Source organism: Ostrea edulis, chromosome 7 (genome assembly GCF_947568905.1).
Source record: "Ostrea edulis chromosome 7, xbOstEdul1.1, whole genome shotgun sequence".
Classification (NCBI taxonomy): Eukaryota; Metazoa; Mollusca; class Bivalvia; order Ostreida; family Ostreidae; genus Ostrea; species Ostrea edulis.
The window spans coordinates 19,491,202-19,508,887 of NC_079170.1; the positions used below are offsets into that span (position 1 = coordinate 19,491,202).

At 35.8% G+C, this 17,686-nt stretch overlaps 1 protein-coding gene and 1 pseudogene across 1 annotated transcript; one reads left to right on the forward strand and one right to left on the reverse strand.

The window, feature by feature from the left end:
• Positions 1-848: 848 nt before the first annotated feature.
• On the forward strand, positions 849-1,932 carry LOC125656641 (uncharacterized; annotated as a pseudogene).
• Positions 1,933-6,860: 4,928 nt separating this feature from the next.
• On the reverse strand, positions 6,861-7,954 carry LOC130047894 (uncharacterized). Its single transcript, XM_056143623.1, has one exon. The coding sequence runs from the start codon at positions 7,582-7,584 to the stop codon at positions 7,105-7,107; it is 480 nt and encodes a 159-aa protein (XP_055999598.1). The 5' UTR covers positions 7,585-7,954; the 3' UTR covers positions 6,861-7,104.
• Positions 7,955-17,686: the final 9,732 nt, after the last annotated feature.

Here is a 17,686-nt window from a genome sequence, read left to right on the forward strand (position 1 = left end):
CACATGGCACTGATTAATTTCGTCTTGATAGCGTACGCCGGTGAAATTTCCATTGGAAATTTGCAGAGGGGTCCATCCAACTGCTGTTATTCCACCCCACACCATAATGATACCTCCACCGAATTTGTGACGTTGCACAACACACGCGTCCTAGTATCGCTCCCCAACGCGACGTTACACTCTACAACGGCCGTCACTGCTATTCAAAGGAAATCTGGATTCATCAAAATTCTGTATTCTGAATCGCAGGTGTCGTCTGCACCACGCTAGTCTAGCGATACGATGACGTTGAAGCAGTATTGGGCGCATTGCTGTACGTCTTGGTCTGATGTTGTGCACGCGCAGAAGATTACCCACAGTTCTTGGACTGATTGGTCGAAGTCCAGGAATGCTACGAGCAATCAAACTTGCTGTCTGGAAACGATTTCTCAGGTGCACAAGTCTAATGTGGTTGTCCTGTCGACACGACGTCACATGAGGACGTCCAGAACGAGGTCGATCCCGAGTGTTACCAGATTGTTGGAAACAATAATGACTGAATAGTGTTCCGATGAATTCCAAAGTGTCTTGCTACGATATTTTGTGCCATTCCAACTTGAAGCATCCCAACAGCACGATTACGTTGGTTTTCCCTGAGTCGTGGCATGACAGAAGGGTAAAATTTGGCAAAACTAAAGTGCTTTCCTTAACGAATAGTGTCCACAAAAACCTTTTACACTTCTTACTACAAACAGTATTGGCCAGTAAAACTCGTGCGTACGAACTCTTTAATAAACAACATGTGTTCATTAACCACGAAAACGTCCGTGCATCTGAGTCGGGTACTATCCAATATTGTTAAAAAAAAACATCACCTTTATCGCTTTCTTTAGATATATAGATATAAACAATGAATATAGAAAAATTATGCTAAATTTTATAATGCACAGTTTCTTTTCGTGTTTTTTTTTTTCGCTAGTATATTACACATCTTAAGTGATTTTCTCCGTGCAGTTTCCATTAGCTGTATTCAGTTTTGCAGTATACTATATTTGGTTTTATGATTTTTGATGGAGTTTCAAGGAGCTATATGTATATATACACGTGATATTGTGCATGTTTATTTGGTTTTGTTTTTTTTTACTTTTGTTGTAGACATTACTGTAGAAGAAATATGTAATAACAACCAGAATCTGATCGTTGGTAGTCCTACTGATTGTCATAGATATTACAACTGCGCTGGAGAAGATCTTGCATTGAGTGGATGGATTGACCCTTATGAGTTCTGGCCCACAAAATATCTACACGAGTGCCATTACATGTTCTTGTACTCAGGAAAAACGCTTCAGTGTGAAAACTACACCAAGGTGGATTGTGGAAAACGATACAAACCAACATGGGCATGTACGTGAAATTATGGAAATGGTGATACAAGTAAAATCATGTCACATGTTGATGTATGTACATTTTAAAAGAAAATCCCAATTCCTATGTAGTTTTCCTTTTTTCCTTACAATCTCATGTTTTTCAGGCAAATACTTTCGACTACAATGTAAACTTTCACAGTGCATACCATGTGACGTAAGGTATTCAAAATATGAATATAAAGCAGATGGCTTATGGCCAGAACCTGACACTGGTTTCTCCTCCAAATACATGGTATGTGGAAATGGTAGAGTAAAACCAACAGCCACTTGTCCACATGACAATGCCTGGGACATAGGATCATTCCCTTACAATGGTCGATGTGTGCATCTGTTTGCCATTCCAACGGACTATAATTATATGGGTCGTCTTCCTTCATGTCAATTCAAGAAAGACGGAAATTACCAGTATACGGAACGTCCCTGTGACGCTTTCTACAGATGTTAAGGTGGTAACGCTATTGCTGTGAAATGTCCAACATTTGACTTGGTTAACAGAACGTGTGAAGTTCATGGCAAATGCTACTAGCATACATTCTACATAGTCATTATTTTGCTGATGGTTATGCATCTCTAAAATATTTTCATTAGCAGTCCATAACTCTTATAAGAAACTTATCCTACTGTTTATGACACGATATATGTCATTGATGTGAATTAAAACACTGGTTTGCTAATCAGGAATTGGTTGATTTAACAAATGTGACTCACTAACAATACTTGTAGCTTGGCTAGTGTTGTAATAAATATAATCTCACTTGGACTTCTCAATTTTTTTGAAAATACAAATTTTGGTGTTTTTATAAATACATAACACCCCGGCATTAACACATATATTTGTTAGAATAGTCCAGTCAAAAACAATTTGTCCTTCAACAAATTGTAACAAAATTGTTATAATTGTACATAGTTTACCTCATCAAGATATAGGGCTCATGGCGGGTGTGTCCGGTCGACAAGGGATGCTTACTCCTCCTAGGCATATGATCCCACCTCTGGTATATCCAGGAGTACGTGTTTGTCCAACTATATATTTTGTATTGCTTGTGGGAATTGTGAGATTGATCACTGTTAGTTATCATACTGAAGACTCAACTGAAACAATTTGTAGTATTGTGTTGACACCATGCAGTTATTATTCAAAGTAGGGAAGAGAAAACGTCAACAAACATTCAGGAACCTTAGAATATGTTTGAAGAACTGTTGAATGGGAGTATCATTTGCAAAACTTTAACGAATCGTGAAAATTTGAAAAACATCAGAGAGAACATACACTGCTCTTTTTTGGTTCCATACATTGCTTTGATGGAAATGATGCAAAAGTTTTTTAATGTCGAAAGGACTGGACACTGGTACCTGTAGTTGCAAACACTGAAAGAGATGCTGCCATACTTTGCTACAACAGGTCACAAATACACCAAATCCAATCATGTATAACTTCATAAAATGCTTTTGCTCAACGGACATCATATTATTCGCATAATAGACTTAATGAAGAAATCAATAGAAACAGAGTTATTGTCCTAGGATTCAATATTTTGAAACGTATCATTGTTTATTCATGTATAACATAGACTTTTGAAAAGTTTATTTTTAACAAGATTTTTTTTACAATAGCTATAGGAAAAGACTCCAACAAAATTGATGGAACATCTATCATGCGGTGGATTTCCATTATTTTTTAAAGACATTTTGTATATTTCTCTGAAAATACAGTTTTATGACATTGTTATGAATGCTACTATATCGTTATAACCAGTTTGTGTGGAATTTAAATGACTATTAAGGAAAATTGCAATTTTCTAACGGTGATATGTACGTCTAGCATCTTAAAAAGATATATAAGGACGGGTTATTTTACTCTTTCAATCTAATGAGTCAGATTATGTCTGTCGTATTCCCCTGTAGGTGTCACTAGATCACTCAAACCTCGGTCTTTTAATTGGCGACAGAACTTCATCTCTATTATGAGTTCTGTCGAAGATTATGCCAGACGATGGGCTCAATATGAAAAAGAAGAACTTGATACATTGTCAGAATGGGTTAAAAGCATAAGAGGGATATTAAAATCCAGCATTAGACACATGAAAACAAAAGTACGTACCATCTATCCTTCTGTGTTTAGTAAACCAGAAGTGATAAAAGAATTAGATAGGTTACATGAGGAATATGTTTTGGTTGCAGCTGACAAAGCTAGTAACAACATTGTCTTTGTTTGTAAGGCTCATTATTACAACTGTATTTTAAACGAACTTGGCATTAATTCCACTTTTGGTAATCATACTTATACTCCAACTGCCCTTTCAAAAGACGAAATTCTTCAAAACCATGCTTCAGTTTTAGATACATTTAATATTTCAGTCAATGGGTCGAATGAATATGAGTTACCGTACCTATACTGGATTCCTAAACTACATAAAAACCCTTACAAACAAAGATACATTGCTGGATCCATTAAGTGCTCTACTAAGCTCCTATCTTTGCTCCTCACGAAAATGTTAACAGCTGTGAAGGAGAAACTTCAAACTTACTGTGCGACTACATATGCCAGAAGTGGTGTTAATTAAATGCGGATTCTAAAAAATTCTAAAGAACTTTTAGAAAACTTGAAATCACAGAATTTTTCCCAAATCAATAGCATTAAAACCTATGACTTTTCAACACTATACACGACCATTCCTCACGATAAATTAAAGACTAGACTTTTTGACATCATAGACAGTTGCTTCTTCAACAAAAACGGAAAACGGAAATATTCATATCTAGTGATCAGTCATTCAAAAACTTACTTTGTTAAACACCACTCTGATTCCACGCACAAGTACTCTGAAGTTGAAATAAAAAATATGCTAGAGTTCCTCATTGACAATATCTTCGTGGTCTTTGGTGATCAGGTCTTCCAACAGTCTGTTGGAATTCCCATCGGCACGAATTATGCTCCTTTGTTAGCTGACCTGTTTTTATATTCATATGAAGCAGAATTTATTCAAAAACTTCTACGTGAGAAGAGAAAATCTCTCGCTGTGACCTTCAATTCGACTTTTAGATATATCGATGACGTTTTGTCTATTAACAATGATAGCTTTCATTCATATGTCGATTTGATATATCCCTGTGAGCTCGAAATAAAGGACACCACAGAGTCGTCCACTTCTGTTTCATACTTAGATATGTTATTGAAAGTAGACATTAACGGCAAACTAACAACTCAACTGTATGACAAACGGGATGATTTCAGCTTCTCCATCGTCAACTTCCCACATTTATGTAGCAATATTCCATTATCACCTGCATATGGTGTTTATATATCTCAACTGATTCGATATGCAAGAGCTTGTTCTGGGTATAGTCAGTTTTTAAATCGAGGTAAGCTACTGACAAACAAGTTGATGGTACAGGGATTTCAACAGTCTCGATTGAAGTCAGCATTTCGCAAATTCTATGGTCGTTATAACGATCTAGTTCGTCAATACAACCTATCATTGGGTCAAATGCTGTCTGACGTGTTTCATACCGATTGTTAAGCCGTTCTTGGCACACTGATTTTGACTGCGGATAACTCCGTTTACCTGATCAGGATATGGGGCTCACGGCGGGTGTGACCGGTCAACAGGGGATACTTACTCCTCCTAGGCACCTGATCCCACCTCTGGTGTGTCCAGGGGTCCGTGTTTGCCCAACTATCTATTTTGTATTGCTTGTAGGAGTTATGAGATTGATCACTGTTCGTTATCTTCACCTTGCATTAGATGGGCCAGATTATGTCTGCCATCCTCCCATGCAGAGACCGTCTTCAGATAAACATTAGATGGTTCAGATTATGTCTGCCATCCTCCCATAGACCGTCTTCAGATCAACATTAGATGGGTCAGATTATGTCTGCCATCCTCCCATAGACCGTCTTCATATCAACATTAGATGGGTCAGATTATGTCTGCCATCCTCCCATAGACCGTCTTCATATCAACATTAGATGGGTCAGATTATGTCTGCCATCATTCTATGACTCTTAGTATATGTAAGTTATTAGTGATGAGTAGGCCAGATTATGTCTGCTACTTTCTCCGACACCTGTGCTGCTAGTATACATGTACTCCTGTATGTGCTAAATAGGTGACACTGATGTAATCCAGGTCATAGAATCAGGAGTTTGCTGGCTATTTGAAATTGTATAAGTATTCTGTTGTGTTATGTATTATTGAATTTCCTTTTCTCAAGATTTTCTGATATTAGAGAGGATTTTCTTTCCTCTGGCATGTTTATATGTTGTTTCCCTTGGGTGGCGGAAAATCCAATGTTTATTGGATTTTGGTGGCCTATTGTTTGTTGCCACCTTATTTTTCATCATAGTGAAAAATAATTTTCACACTATATCTTAACATGTAACTTTGGGAGATCCTAAACCAAGTCTATGTACAATTTGATAAGAAAGTAGGATCTCCCTAATTGTTTATCTTGATATCTTCATGTCATTAATAAATGACAGTTTTACAACTACAATAATTACTTGTGTGTTGAGATGAAAAATAACTATCTGCGGAAAACATGTTTTAACTTCTAGATTTATCATATTAGAAGGCATAAAGTGATATTATTGTAAATAATATGTTTTATGCCTTTATATGTAACAATACACCGGTACATTATTTTGCTGGCTTTGTGACGTAACAATGTAGTAGTACATGTGTGACGTTAGATTATCTCTTGACGTAATAAATTACTGTATGACGTTATCAGTATATTGTTATTATCGTTAGACGTTTCACTTGTTTCGTGTTACCATGTATTTTATTTGATAAGTTGTTAGTTTTAACTTTAATAAAGGGAAAGAATACACCTTTTAAATTTGTATTAAATAAAACTGCGAGTATGGAGTTACCTTAAGTACGCATACATGTAACCCATAGACTAAAATGAATTTGATATGTTTTAAATGGTGAAAATGTTGGTAAATTAAATTGAATTGCTTGTTACAAACTCAACTGCTGCGGTGTCCTCTTCAAAAGAAGGTGCATGCATGAAGTGATTGAGGCACTAAGAGTTGCTAGACTAACGGTGTACAGGTACTAGTTTACCGGAGAGTGGACACGGAGCACACCGTCTCAGGTTACAATGGCTTCATCGATGTCCCTCTTTAAATTTTGGCAGGTATCTTTAAAGACTTTATCAATGCAATTTGACCCAATGATAGGTTGTATTGGCAAAGTAGATCGTTATAACGACCATATAATTTGCGAAATGCTGACTTTAAACGATACTGTTGAAAATCTTGTACCATCAACTTGTTTGTCAGTAGTTTGCCTCGATTCAAAAACTGACCATACGCAGAACAAGCTCTTGCGTATCGAATCAGTTGAGATATATCATTACCATTTGAAAGAGACAATACAAACATGCTTTAAATTTTCAAGCATTGAAAAACTTTTATTCGCATGTGTACACGCCAATAACAGACTGAAGTGCAAATTATCAGCCAAAGATATACATGTTGTAAAAGTATTTCCATTTGCTAGCTAAGCGACCAGGAGCCCTTTTTGTTTGTACTTTTTCTCGATCAGATATGACGGCTCGCATACACACATCAGAACCACTGCTAAACTTCGCAATTTGTTTCAGCGCCGCCCTTGCATCCCAGGCATAATGAATCCATACCTGTGTCTCAGTTGTAACTTTACTCAACTTCTTCTCGTACTCGGTAACGTTAATCTTCTGTTTCTCTTTTTGGTACGCTCGATGTTAAAACATTTCTACCGTCCTTTTCCAGATATTCGTCACCTCCACATAGCTTAAAGTCATGTCCATTCTTTCCAGTCCACGATTTAGGCATTTTGTTGTATACAATGACAACCCAGTCCCTCCAGTAATGTTTTTCTGAATAAAACCTGTGCAACCGATCTGCAAATCCTTTGTGGTCATCATCTTTGTATTGTGCAGAAAGGTCTTTCAAATCTTTATATCGTTGATGTTCCCATGCATTGGTGACTTCCTCATCCACGCTTTTCACTTTCTTTAGAACCATCTTAATGCTTTTCTCCCATTCACTCTTTTCCATTTTATAGCTGGCCTTTCTATTTGTTAATTCCAAGTAGGCTAAGTTGACTTTAACAGCCATAATGAGAAGTCCCAGATATCCAACCATCAGTTTTTGCATCTTTTTTCGATCATAGTTTGTATATTGCATCGCTTCATTTGGAATATTGTCCGTAAAAGATTACTTTGTCATTATGCCGTTATATGTTTTTCTCGCTGCGTTTTGATAACTGACCTTGAATGACGAGACAAACCGGGCCTTTTGACCATTGACGGCATCTTTCGGAGCTTTCATCAACATATGAAGGCGGTATGACAATCCATGGACATTTTGTTCAATTGCCGAAAACTGCGATTTTACACCTTTTGATTTGATTAGATTTGAAACTTCTCCGAAAAGCCTCTCCATATTTCTGAAATTTGAATCCACGCTTGAAAATTGTTCTTTCAAGAATGTTAATGTTGGATCTTCTTGTTTCGGAAGAAACAGCGTTATGAGGTCCATGATTGGACCGATGGCCGCCAAAAAGGGAGTAACAGCGCCCATGATTTTTGTGAATTTAGCAAGGACCTTGACCCCGGACACGATATCCGTGATCACTTTCGTAGCCTCGATCCCGGCCTTCACTGCATCTGTTACTTCCTGGGCATCGTCCCCAACGTCAGCGTGAAGATCACTGATCAGAAATAGCAAGAATACGAACAGCAACAACCGCACAATCTGCATAGCTGGTGGTCTAAAGTTCAGGTAATCTAAAATACAAAGCATTCATTCAAAGTATTAATTGATGAAAAGGGTATTCCAGAATGAAGTTAAACCAACCATTAACTCATTAGTTACATTACACTTTAACAGAATATGATGGAGAACAAATCTATTTCTATATTTTAAAAAGAAGGCTATTCCAATATGTAGACGTCTTTTTTTCTAGCCTTTGTAGTCTATTTTTTGTGCTAACTTGTCTGTGTTTTTATAAAAAGAAATTAACTATCGTTTCTATGTACATATTCTGTAGTCCTGATAATAATTCCAAATTTTTCATCTCGTTGGTCATCTTAGTGTTCTATGCAAGGTGAAGATAACGAACAGTGATCAATCTCATAACTCCTACAAGCAATACAAAATAGATAGTTGGGCAAACACGGACCCCTGGACACACCAGAGATGGGATCAGGTGCCTAGGAGGAGTAAGCATCCCCTGTTGACCGGTCACACCCGCCGTGAGCCCCATATCCTGATCAGGTAAACGGAGTTATCCGCAGTCAAAATCAGTGTGCCAAGAACGGCTTAAAAATCGGTATGAAACACGTCAGACAGCATTTGACCCAATGATAGGTTGTATTGACGAACTAGATCGTTATAACGACAATAGAATTTGCGAAATGCTGACTTCAATCGAGACTGTTGAAATCCCTGTACCATCAACTTGTTTGTCAGTAGCTTACCTCGATTTAAAAACTGACTATACCCAGAACAAGCTCTTGCATATCGAATCAGTTGAGATATATAAACACCATATGCAGATGATAATGGAATATTGCTACATAAATGTGGGAAGTTGACGATGGAGAAGCTGAAATCATCCCGTTTGTCATACAGTTGAGTTATCTATACATAACTTTTTAATTGAATTCGTATCTATTTTCAGATCCGACAGTTTGGATGTTGAGTGTAGTTTTTTTTATTGCTTTATATATGTATATATGATAGACAGACAGACAGATAGATAGATAGATAGATAGATAGATAGATAGATAAATAGATAGAAGGGTGAAGGGTGAAGATAACGAAAAGTGATCAATCTCATAACTCCTATAAGCAATACAAAATAGATAGTTGGGCAGACACGGAGCCCTGGGCAAACCAGAGTTGGGATCAGGTGCCTAGGAGGAGTAAGCATCCCCTGTCACACCCACTGTGAGCACTATATCCTGATCAGGTAAAATGAATTATCCGTAGTCCAAATCAGTATACCAAGAACGGCCTAACAATCGGGATCAAACATGTAAGACAGCATTTCATCCAATGATAGGTTGTATTGACGAACTAGACCGTTATAACAACCATAGAATTTTCGAAATGCTGACTTCAATTGAGACTGTTGAACCCCCTGTAAAAGAAAACGTCGTCGATATATCTAAATGTCGAATTGAAGGCTACAGCAAGATATTTCTTCTCGCGTTTTTTAATAAATTCTGCTTCACATGAATATAGAAACAGGTCAGCTAACAAAGGAACATAATTCGTGCAAATGGAATTCCAACAAACTGTTGGAAGACCTGATCACTAAATACCACGAATATACTTTCAATGAGGAATGAGGAATTCTAGCATATTTTTATTTCAACTTCAGAGTACTTGTGCGTGGAATCAGAGTGGTGTTTAACAAAGTAAGTTTTTGAATGACTGATCATTAGATATGAATATTTCCTTTTTCCATTTATGTTGACGAAGCAACTGTCAATGATGTCAAAGAGTCTAGTCTTTAATTTATCGTGAGGAATGGTCGTGTATAGTGTTGAAAAGTCATAGGTTTTGATATTATTGATTTGGGAAAAGTTTTGCGATTTCAAGTTTACTAAAAGTTCTTTAGAATTTTTCAAAATCCATATTTCATTAACAACACTTCTGGCATATGCAGTCGCACAGTACATTTGAAGTTTCTCCTTCACAGCTGTTAATATTTTCGTGAGGAGCAAATATAGGAGCTTGGTAGAGCACTTAATGGATCCAGCAATGTATCTTTGTTTGCAGGGGTTTTTATGTAGTTTAGGAATGCAGTATAGGTACGGTAACTCATATTCATTCGACCCATTGACTGGGATATTAAATGTGTCTAAAACTGAAGCATGGTTTTGTAGAATTTCATCTTTTGAAAGGGCAGTTGGAGTATAAGTACGATTACCAAAAGTGGAAGTAATGCCAAGTTCGTTTAAAATACAGTTGTAATAATGAGCCTTACAAACAAAGACAATATTGTTACTAGCTTTGTCAGCTGCAACCAAAACATGTACCTCATGTAACCTATCTAATTCTTTTATCACTTCTGGTTTACTAAACACCGAAGAATAAATGGTACGTGCTTTTGTTTTCATATGTCTAATGCGGGATTTCAATATTCCTCTTATACTTTTAACCCATTCTAACAATGTATCAAGTTGGGTTTTTTTTTCATATTTAGCCGATATATAGATAGATAAATAAATAAATAAATAGGGAGCACTTTATTACAATAACACCAGTACCAGATTCAAAACATTGATACAAGGTATCATTTCTAAAACACACACACACACACACAAATAACCAACATCATGAACAATTTAATTGTCAAATTTTGGGGACGACCTGTCCCTTCCTCGGGTAGGTCAACATGGTGCCTGACCAACATGAAAGAAGGATATCGCTCTTGATTCGATGAAATATTTTAAAAGTTGTCAAGCGATGAGAGTTCTGCAGTTCACATTCGTAAAAAGTTAGAGGCAAAGTACATGTGCCAGTTCATCACGACGGAGAATATTTCTATTTTAGCTTAAACAAAACTTTAATCAAGATTCTGCATTAAGTTATCGGAAAAAAATCATAACATTTTTAGTAAAGTGTAAGAACCGTTCCCTTCTAACCTTTTAGCGTTCGTTCCCCCAAGCAAAACTTTTCGTTCTCAAACCATTCAGCGTTCGTTCACCATTCAACTGGCGTGATAGTACACTTCATGGTCTGTAACAACACTTTATGACAAACGAGAACAGTGATCAATATCATCACAATTAAGAGAAGGATACAAACACGGACCCCTGAACACACTAGCGGTGAGTTTATGTGCCTAAAAAGAATAAGCATCCCTTGCTGACCGATCACACTGGTGAGCGCTATATCTTTGATTCTATCTTCAGAAGCTGTAGAAACAACGACAGTAAAGTCATAATTCGCGGAATATAAAACGTAGTTGTGCACCAGAAAAAATATTTTGTTGTAGCCTTCAACTCAAGTTTCCTTAAACAGCATTATCAAAATTTCACAAAAACTGGTTGTAACAATATAACAGAATAGAATATAATACAACCTCGCATTGGGCCAAATGCTGTTTGACGTGTTTCATACCGATTGTTAAGCCGTACTTGCCACACTGATTTTGACTGCGGATAACTCCGTTTACCTGATCAGGATATAGGGCTCACGGCGGGTGTGATCGGTGAACAGGGGATGCTTACGTCTCCCAGGCACCTGATTCCACCTCTAGTGTGTCCAGGGGTCCGTGTTTGCCCAACTCTCTATTTTGTATTGCTTATAGGAGTTATGAGATTGATCACTGTTCGTTATCTTCACCTTGCATTCATAACAATTTCATGAAACTGTTTATTTAAAAATTATACAATTTTTTGTGAAAAATAAAGGAAATCTATTGCCTAATGGACTTGATAAATAATTTAATGAAAACAGAGTTATTTCCCTTGGATTAAATATTTTGGAACATATAATTGATTATTCATATATAATTTAGACTTTTGAAATATTTTATGGTTATCAAGATTGTTTACAATAACCATTGAAAAAGACTCAGACAATTTTTTCTTCCTGTCATGCATAAATATTGCTGTATCATTGACTTTACAAAATTTTATGACGTCACAGGAGGGTGGAAATACCTTATTTTGTATTTTTGATATGATTTTTTTTAGATTGATCACTGTTCGCTGTCTTCACTTGTTCAGGATAGATTCCATGATAAAACGTTATGGATGAGAATCTTTTATAGTGTGTTTTATTGATAGAAATAAAAAAATCATTTTTGTTTTATTCATATTGATGAAATGTAATTTTCAATTAAGTTCTGTAATTGTTGTTAGAAGACAAATAGCCTTCAAAGTACACCACAAACCTTTCAGATGTAATGCATGATGCTTTATAAAGACCGGCTTTTCTGTGTTTGGATGCATCTTTTATGGGTGAAGTAATACTGAACATGTTGACTTGTCATAACCCAGAAAACATCCCAAATCGTCTATATTAAAATACCAAGTCTACTCCTTTAATTTGGGGGGAGGAATGTAGTAGTTAGGGCTATATAGGCCGTGGATATAGGCCTGGATAGCTCAGTGGTTAGAGCATTTGACTAGTAATGCAAGGATAGCTCAGTGGTTAGAGCACCTGACTAGTAATGCAGGGATAGATCAGTGGTTAGAACCCCTGACTAGTAATGCAGAGGTCCTGGGTTTGATTCCTAGTCCAAACATGGATTTTCTCCTCTCCTCTACTACAGTTGGGGCCATTGACCACCCTTGCATTGCAGGTTGTCCTGCCAGAGGCGAAACAAATCTTAGTTGTATGTCTTCGAGGGTGAAGAAAAATGAAAGGAGGGAGAAATGTATTAATTAGGTTTACACGATTCGTGGATATCGGCCTGGATTGCTCAGTAGTGAGAGCATCTGACTGGTAACGAATGGGTCCCGGGTTCGAATCCCGGTGCAGCCATATATTTTCTCCTCTCTTATATACTACAGCTACATAAGTACGAATGTGTTGTTACCATCTTCATTTGCCATGTTTCTGACATTATTCACAGTCATACAATTACAGAGGTAGAATTAGGGTAGCTCATTAAACTAAATGTTTATTTAATGATTCGTTAAAACACATCTTCTGAAGTATGATTTCACCACCGAAAGAGTGACACATGCTTTCAAGTATTTTACATGAATTTTTGTGATTTATTTCGGAATGATGAAAAATTTACTTTGTTTGCAAATAAGATACTTTAGGGTCCAAAATTCGCTGTTATTTAATGTATAATGTGAATATCTAAGACAATATGCTTGAACAACTCAAACGTTCTAATTTTTAAAATAAAACATAAGTATGAAAATTGAAAACGTTATTTGCTAATATTTCATATTTCTTAAATCTACCGATAAAATCTTCAAAAAACAAGTCAATTAGAAAAAAGATACATCAAAGAAATATATCTTAAACAGAAACGGAAATGAAATTTAGAAATATTACGATTTTTCAAATGTGAACCAAGCCCGATCGGAATTATAAAAATGTAGTCATAGAGAATATTGTAATCAGAAAACTACATTCCTTTCATGTAAGATGGTTTACACATTAAATAATTTATAAAGGAAACTAATTTCGTGATGAACAGTGCTTACAATTAACAACAACATGATTATTTTATTCATTTCTATCAATTTTGATCGGGATTTATACTTTTTTCTCTCATTTGAATATAGTAATATTATCTGAAATTTGGTCATTTCGTTCCTATTTCATTTTAAAATACATTTCTTCGATATATCTCTTTTCTAACTCACATGTTTTTTTAAAGATTTTATCCGTAGGTTTGAAATATATCAACAAATAACCTTTTAAATTTGGACTCTAGAATCTCTTATTTGCAAACAAAGCACTTTTTCATCATTCCGGGGGAAAATAACAAAAAAAATCATATAAAATAATAGAGAGCTTGTATCAATCTTTCGATGGTGAAATCATACTTCATAAGAGGTGTTTTAACGAGCCATTAGATAAACTCTATTTCTAGCTATCATTCTTTATTGCAGTTCCTAGTATTAATGTTATGAGCAAAGTCACTTAGCTGTACCCCATCCAATAGCATAGTATATACACACTATATACACCTACCGTGATCACGGAAATCGGATGAGGTAATGAAATGACAAATTCTCCATAAAACATTTTGCAACAATTAACTCTTAAATTTTCCTGTAGGTTAGGAAAACATTAATGGCAATCTCATTTCTACGTTGGTCTTATAATATTGAAATTATTGAAAAGGTCTCCAAGAATATAAAGAGAATATGCCTTAATCTAAAAACGCACTAAAAAATCAGAAATATTATTAATATTATTAATTTGATGTTATTTTACATAATGAACGTTTTCGTTTTACCTTAATATGTCTCCAAGCAATATCTCACTTGAAGTATAAAAAATTACACCACATTAAGCTTTATATAACAATAAGCTACATGCTCTCAAGATGTTACAATATATTGCAAATAATAGTAAAAGATAAAATTATGTTTATTTTCCCTAACTTGATAACCATTGCAAATAGGCGTCCATTTGATACTAAACAATGAGATGTGTACAGTCGACTTATATAATTTAAACTCTTCCTCAATTAGTTTTTATGAAACACGTTATATTTGCTTATATCCATCTGCGCAAGCAATACCATTCTTCTTATATACGCAGGTAGATCGGACATTTCAGAGACAGTCGCCTTAATCCTTCGATTATATGACAATAATGGACGACATCTATCATATTATTTTTATCTGTATGGTAACATATGGTTAATAACACAATGCATTTCATCAATTGTCATTTTAGGTAGATTGTATAGGTATGTATGATTTAAAACGGGTAATCAACTTAGGGCTTAAAGTGCACACCGAAAGTTTGCGCTGCAAATATCATATTAATTGTAAAATGGCGGATAATTATCATCAGAATGTAAAGATGAGAAGATATCCTAAGAGTACGCTATCTATCAACTTGATTATCGTATACAATTCAAAATAAATATTTTCCGATACATGTTTCATACCGATTGTTAGGCCGTTCTTTGCACGCTGATTTTAAATGCGGATAACTCCGTTTACCTGATCAGGATATAAGGCTCACGGCGGGTGTGACCGGTCGATAGAGGATACTTACTCCTCCTAGGCACCTGATCCCACCTCTGGTGTGTCCAGTGGTCCGTGTTTGCCCAACTATCTACTTTGTATTGTTTATAGGAGTTCTGAGATTGATCACTGTTCGTTATCTTCACCTTTCATACATGTGTTGTTCGTCCTTTCCTTTGTCTTAATTTTTCTTTATGTTCCATAAAGAGATTTCAGGGATTCCATGGTACATGTATACTGATTTATACTATTGTCGACCGTCATGATGGAGCGGCTATTAAGGCAGGTCATTAAAAAGTTGGAGACTGGGATGAGATCCGCAAAAGAATATGTCAAAATGTATATAGATATAGTTCCTATTTGATTTTCAGGTATGCACAGTATAAACTATGCAGCTACCATGATTGAAAGACATGATATCTTACTCCTGGCTTGTAATTTGTGTCTGATCAATATGAAAGCAAATTCATGACGTCATAAATACATAGTCAGTAACGATAACTGCAGGTACATGCAAATATTGACAGCAAAAATTTTCATATGTCCTTATTTTCTTGATTTTGAATTGTTTATTCCCATGGGGATTGAAATAGGTCCACAGTACCCTTTGCTTGTCGAAAGAGGCAACTAAATGGGGCAGTCCTTGGAATGAGACCACAAAAACCGAGGTCCCGTGTCACAGCAGGTGTGGCACGATAGCAATCCCTCCCTGCTCAAAGGCCGTAAACACCGAGCACAGGCCTAAAATTGTCAGCCTATCACCGACAATGGTGATGTCTCAATACCGTATAAGTGGTATTTTTAGCAAGACACTTGTCCATAAATTACGGGTATATAAAGCGAAAACAATCCTTTTAAGAACATGTGCATTGTGACGTTATCGAGAAATCAAGCGGTAAAGTCGACGTCACGTTTTTACGATATGACGTCATGACTTTCTGCAACGTTGTTTTTACATTGACGTGTTAGGCGTTTCCTTGAGACGTCATGGAACTGACAGTACGCTCTTTAAAACACACGTTTCATTTATTTGTTATATACATGTATATGCTATTACTATATAATACCGTTTGAGCGAGCGAAGCTTCTTGTATGTACATATTTTGTAATGTTCATGCTTTGATAAGGTTCAATTTAAACAATATCTAATTGCAAAATACCCATGACATGAATTTTCTCCCAGGGTTTTATATTAAAAATCATTAAAACATGTATACATGAATGTGATTGAAATATTTGTATGCTATAGATCTATATACATTTTATTTCTGCTGCCTCCACTGTGACTTGCTTAACCTTTGATGCACGACTTGTTCTGAACGGTATGCTCTCAGCAGTCGACTGCCTCTAGTTTCCTTTTTTTTTTAAAGCTGTATGACCCGATGTTCATGTATTATTTTGGTACATAATTACTTTAAAGCAGACTAATTACTTTATAAAGTTATTAACTCTTCCTTAATTACATGCGTGAAAACATCTGCATGTAAAAGAAAACGGTGAGAATATTATTTAGAAAGTAAATATAGTGTGGTACATATATAAATCATCGGAAAACGTCGGGCATTTCACCCTAAACACCGGTGTTTTCGGTGAAAGGCCTGAGGTGTTCCAGATAAGACATACATTATACAGTGTTAGACGTCTATAAATAGACCCACGCGCGACAGGGGAATCCCAACATGATGCGGAGTATTAACTCATACGCAACTGTCTAGTTTTAAGGCTGAAAGAGCGTAAAACAACGAATTACTAAGAGGTATTTGACATTTTTACTTCTATTAAACTTATGGCACGGTACTGTTGTAACCACATACACAGCTTTACACAGATAAGACCACCGATGATTTGACAGTTTGAACTGGTCACGTGACTGTCATTTGTAATGGCAGTGACGCGGTTATTTGTAAACATCGATTTAAAATCAAATAATTTTGGTTAAAACAGGTGAAATAATGACATACAGCCTCATAATTACATACGTGCGATGATTTAATAGCGTTTTTACGAGATTGAAAAAAAAATGTTGTAATTCGGACCATACAGCTTTAAAACTCTCAATCTTTTCAAGTTATTAATTGTATGATAAAAATGCCCAAACCTTTCAAGTTTGTAAAACTGTGTTTAAACAGCACTGCCTTTGAACATAAACCGCATTTCAATATAATGATAATTTAAAAATAAATCGATAAATTCAACTATTGGGCATATATATGCACGGACCCCCCGCCCCCTTCACACACACACACACACACACATGCGTACCTATCTAATTTTTAAAAAAAATAAAAATATTATAATCCCCTGTAGCAAAATATAGACAATTAATACAATTTTTATAATTTTGTACATAATCCTAGTTGTAACACAATGATGAAATGTTTCAGCATTCACATTTGACTAAAATTGCTTCATCATTGATTTAACCTCATCTCCACTGTTGTTGTGAGGCTATATTAATTAAGATTAATTCACAAAACTGGAATTAATCAATGTTTTTTTCAGTAATTGATAGCAAGTGGCATGTTTGGTTATAATGAGGGGATGGGGGGGGGGGGGTCACCATGGTTTGCATTACCGGACATGTTAAAAGGAAATGG

Excerpts from the sequence above, each read along its gene's own strand:
- LOC130047894 (XM_056143623.1), bottom strand. The coding sequence starts at position 7,584 with ATGCAATATACAAACTATGATCGAAAAAAGATGCAAAAACTGATGGTT.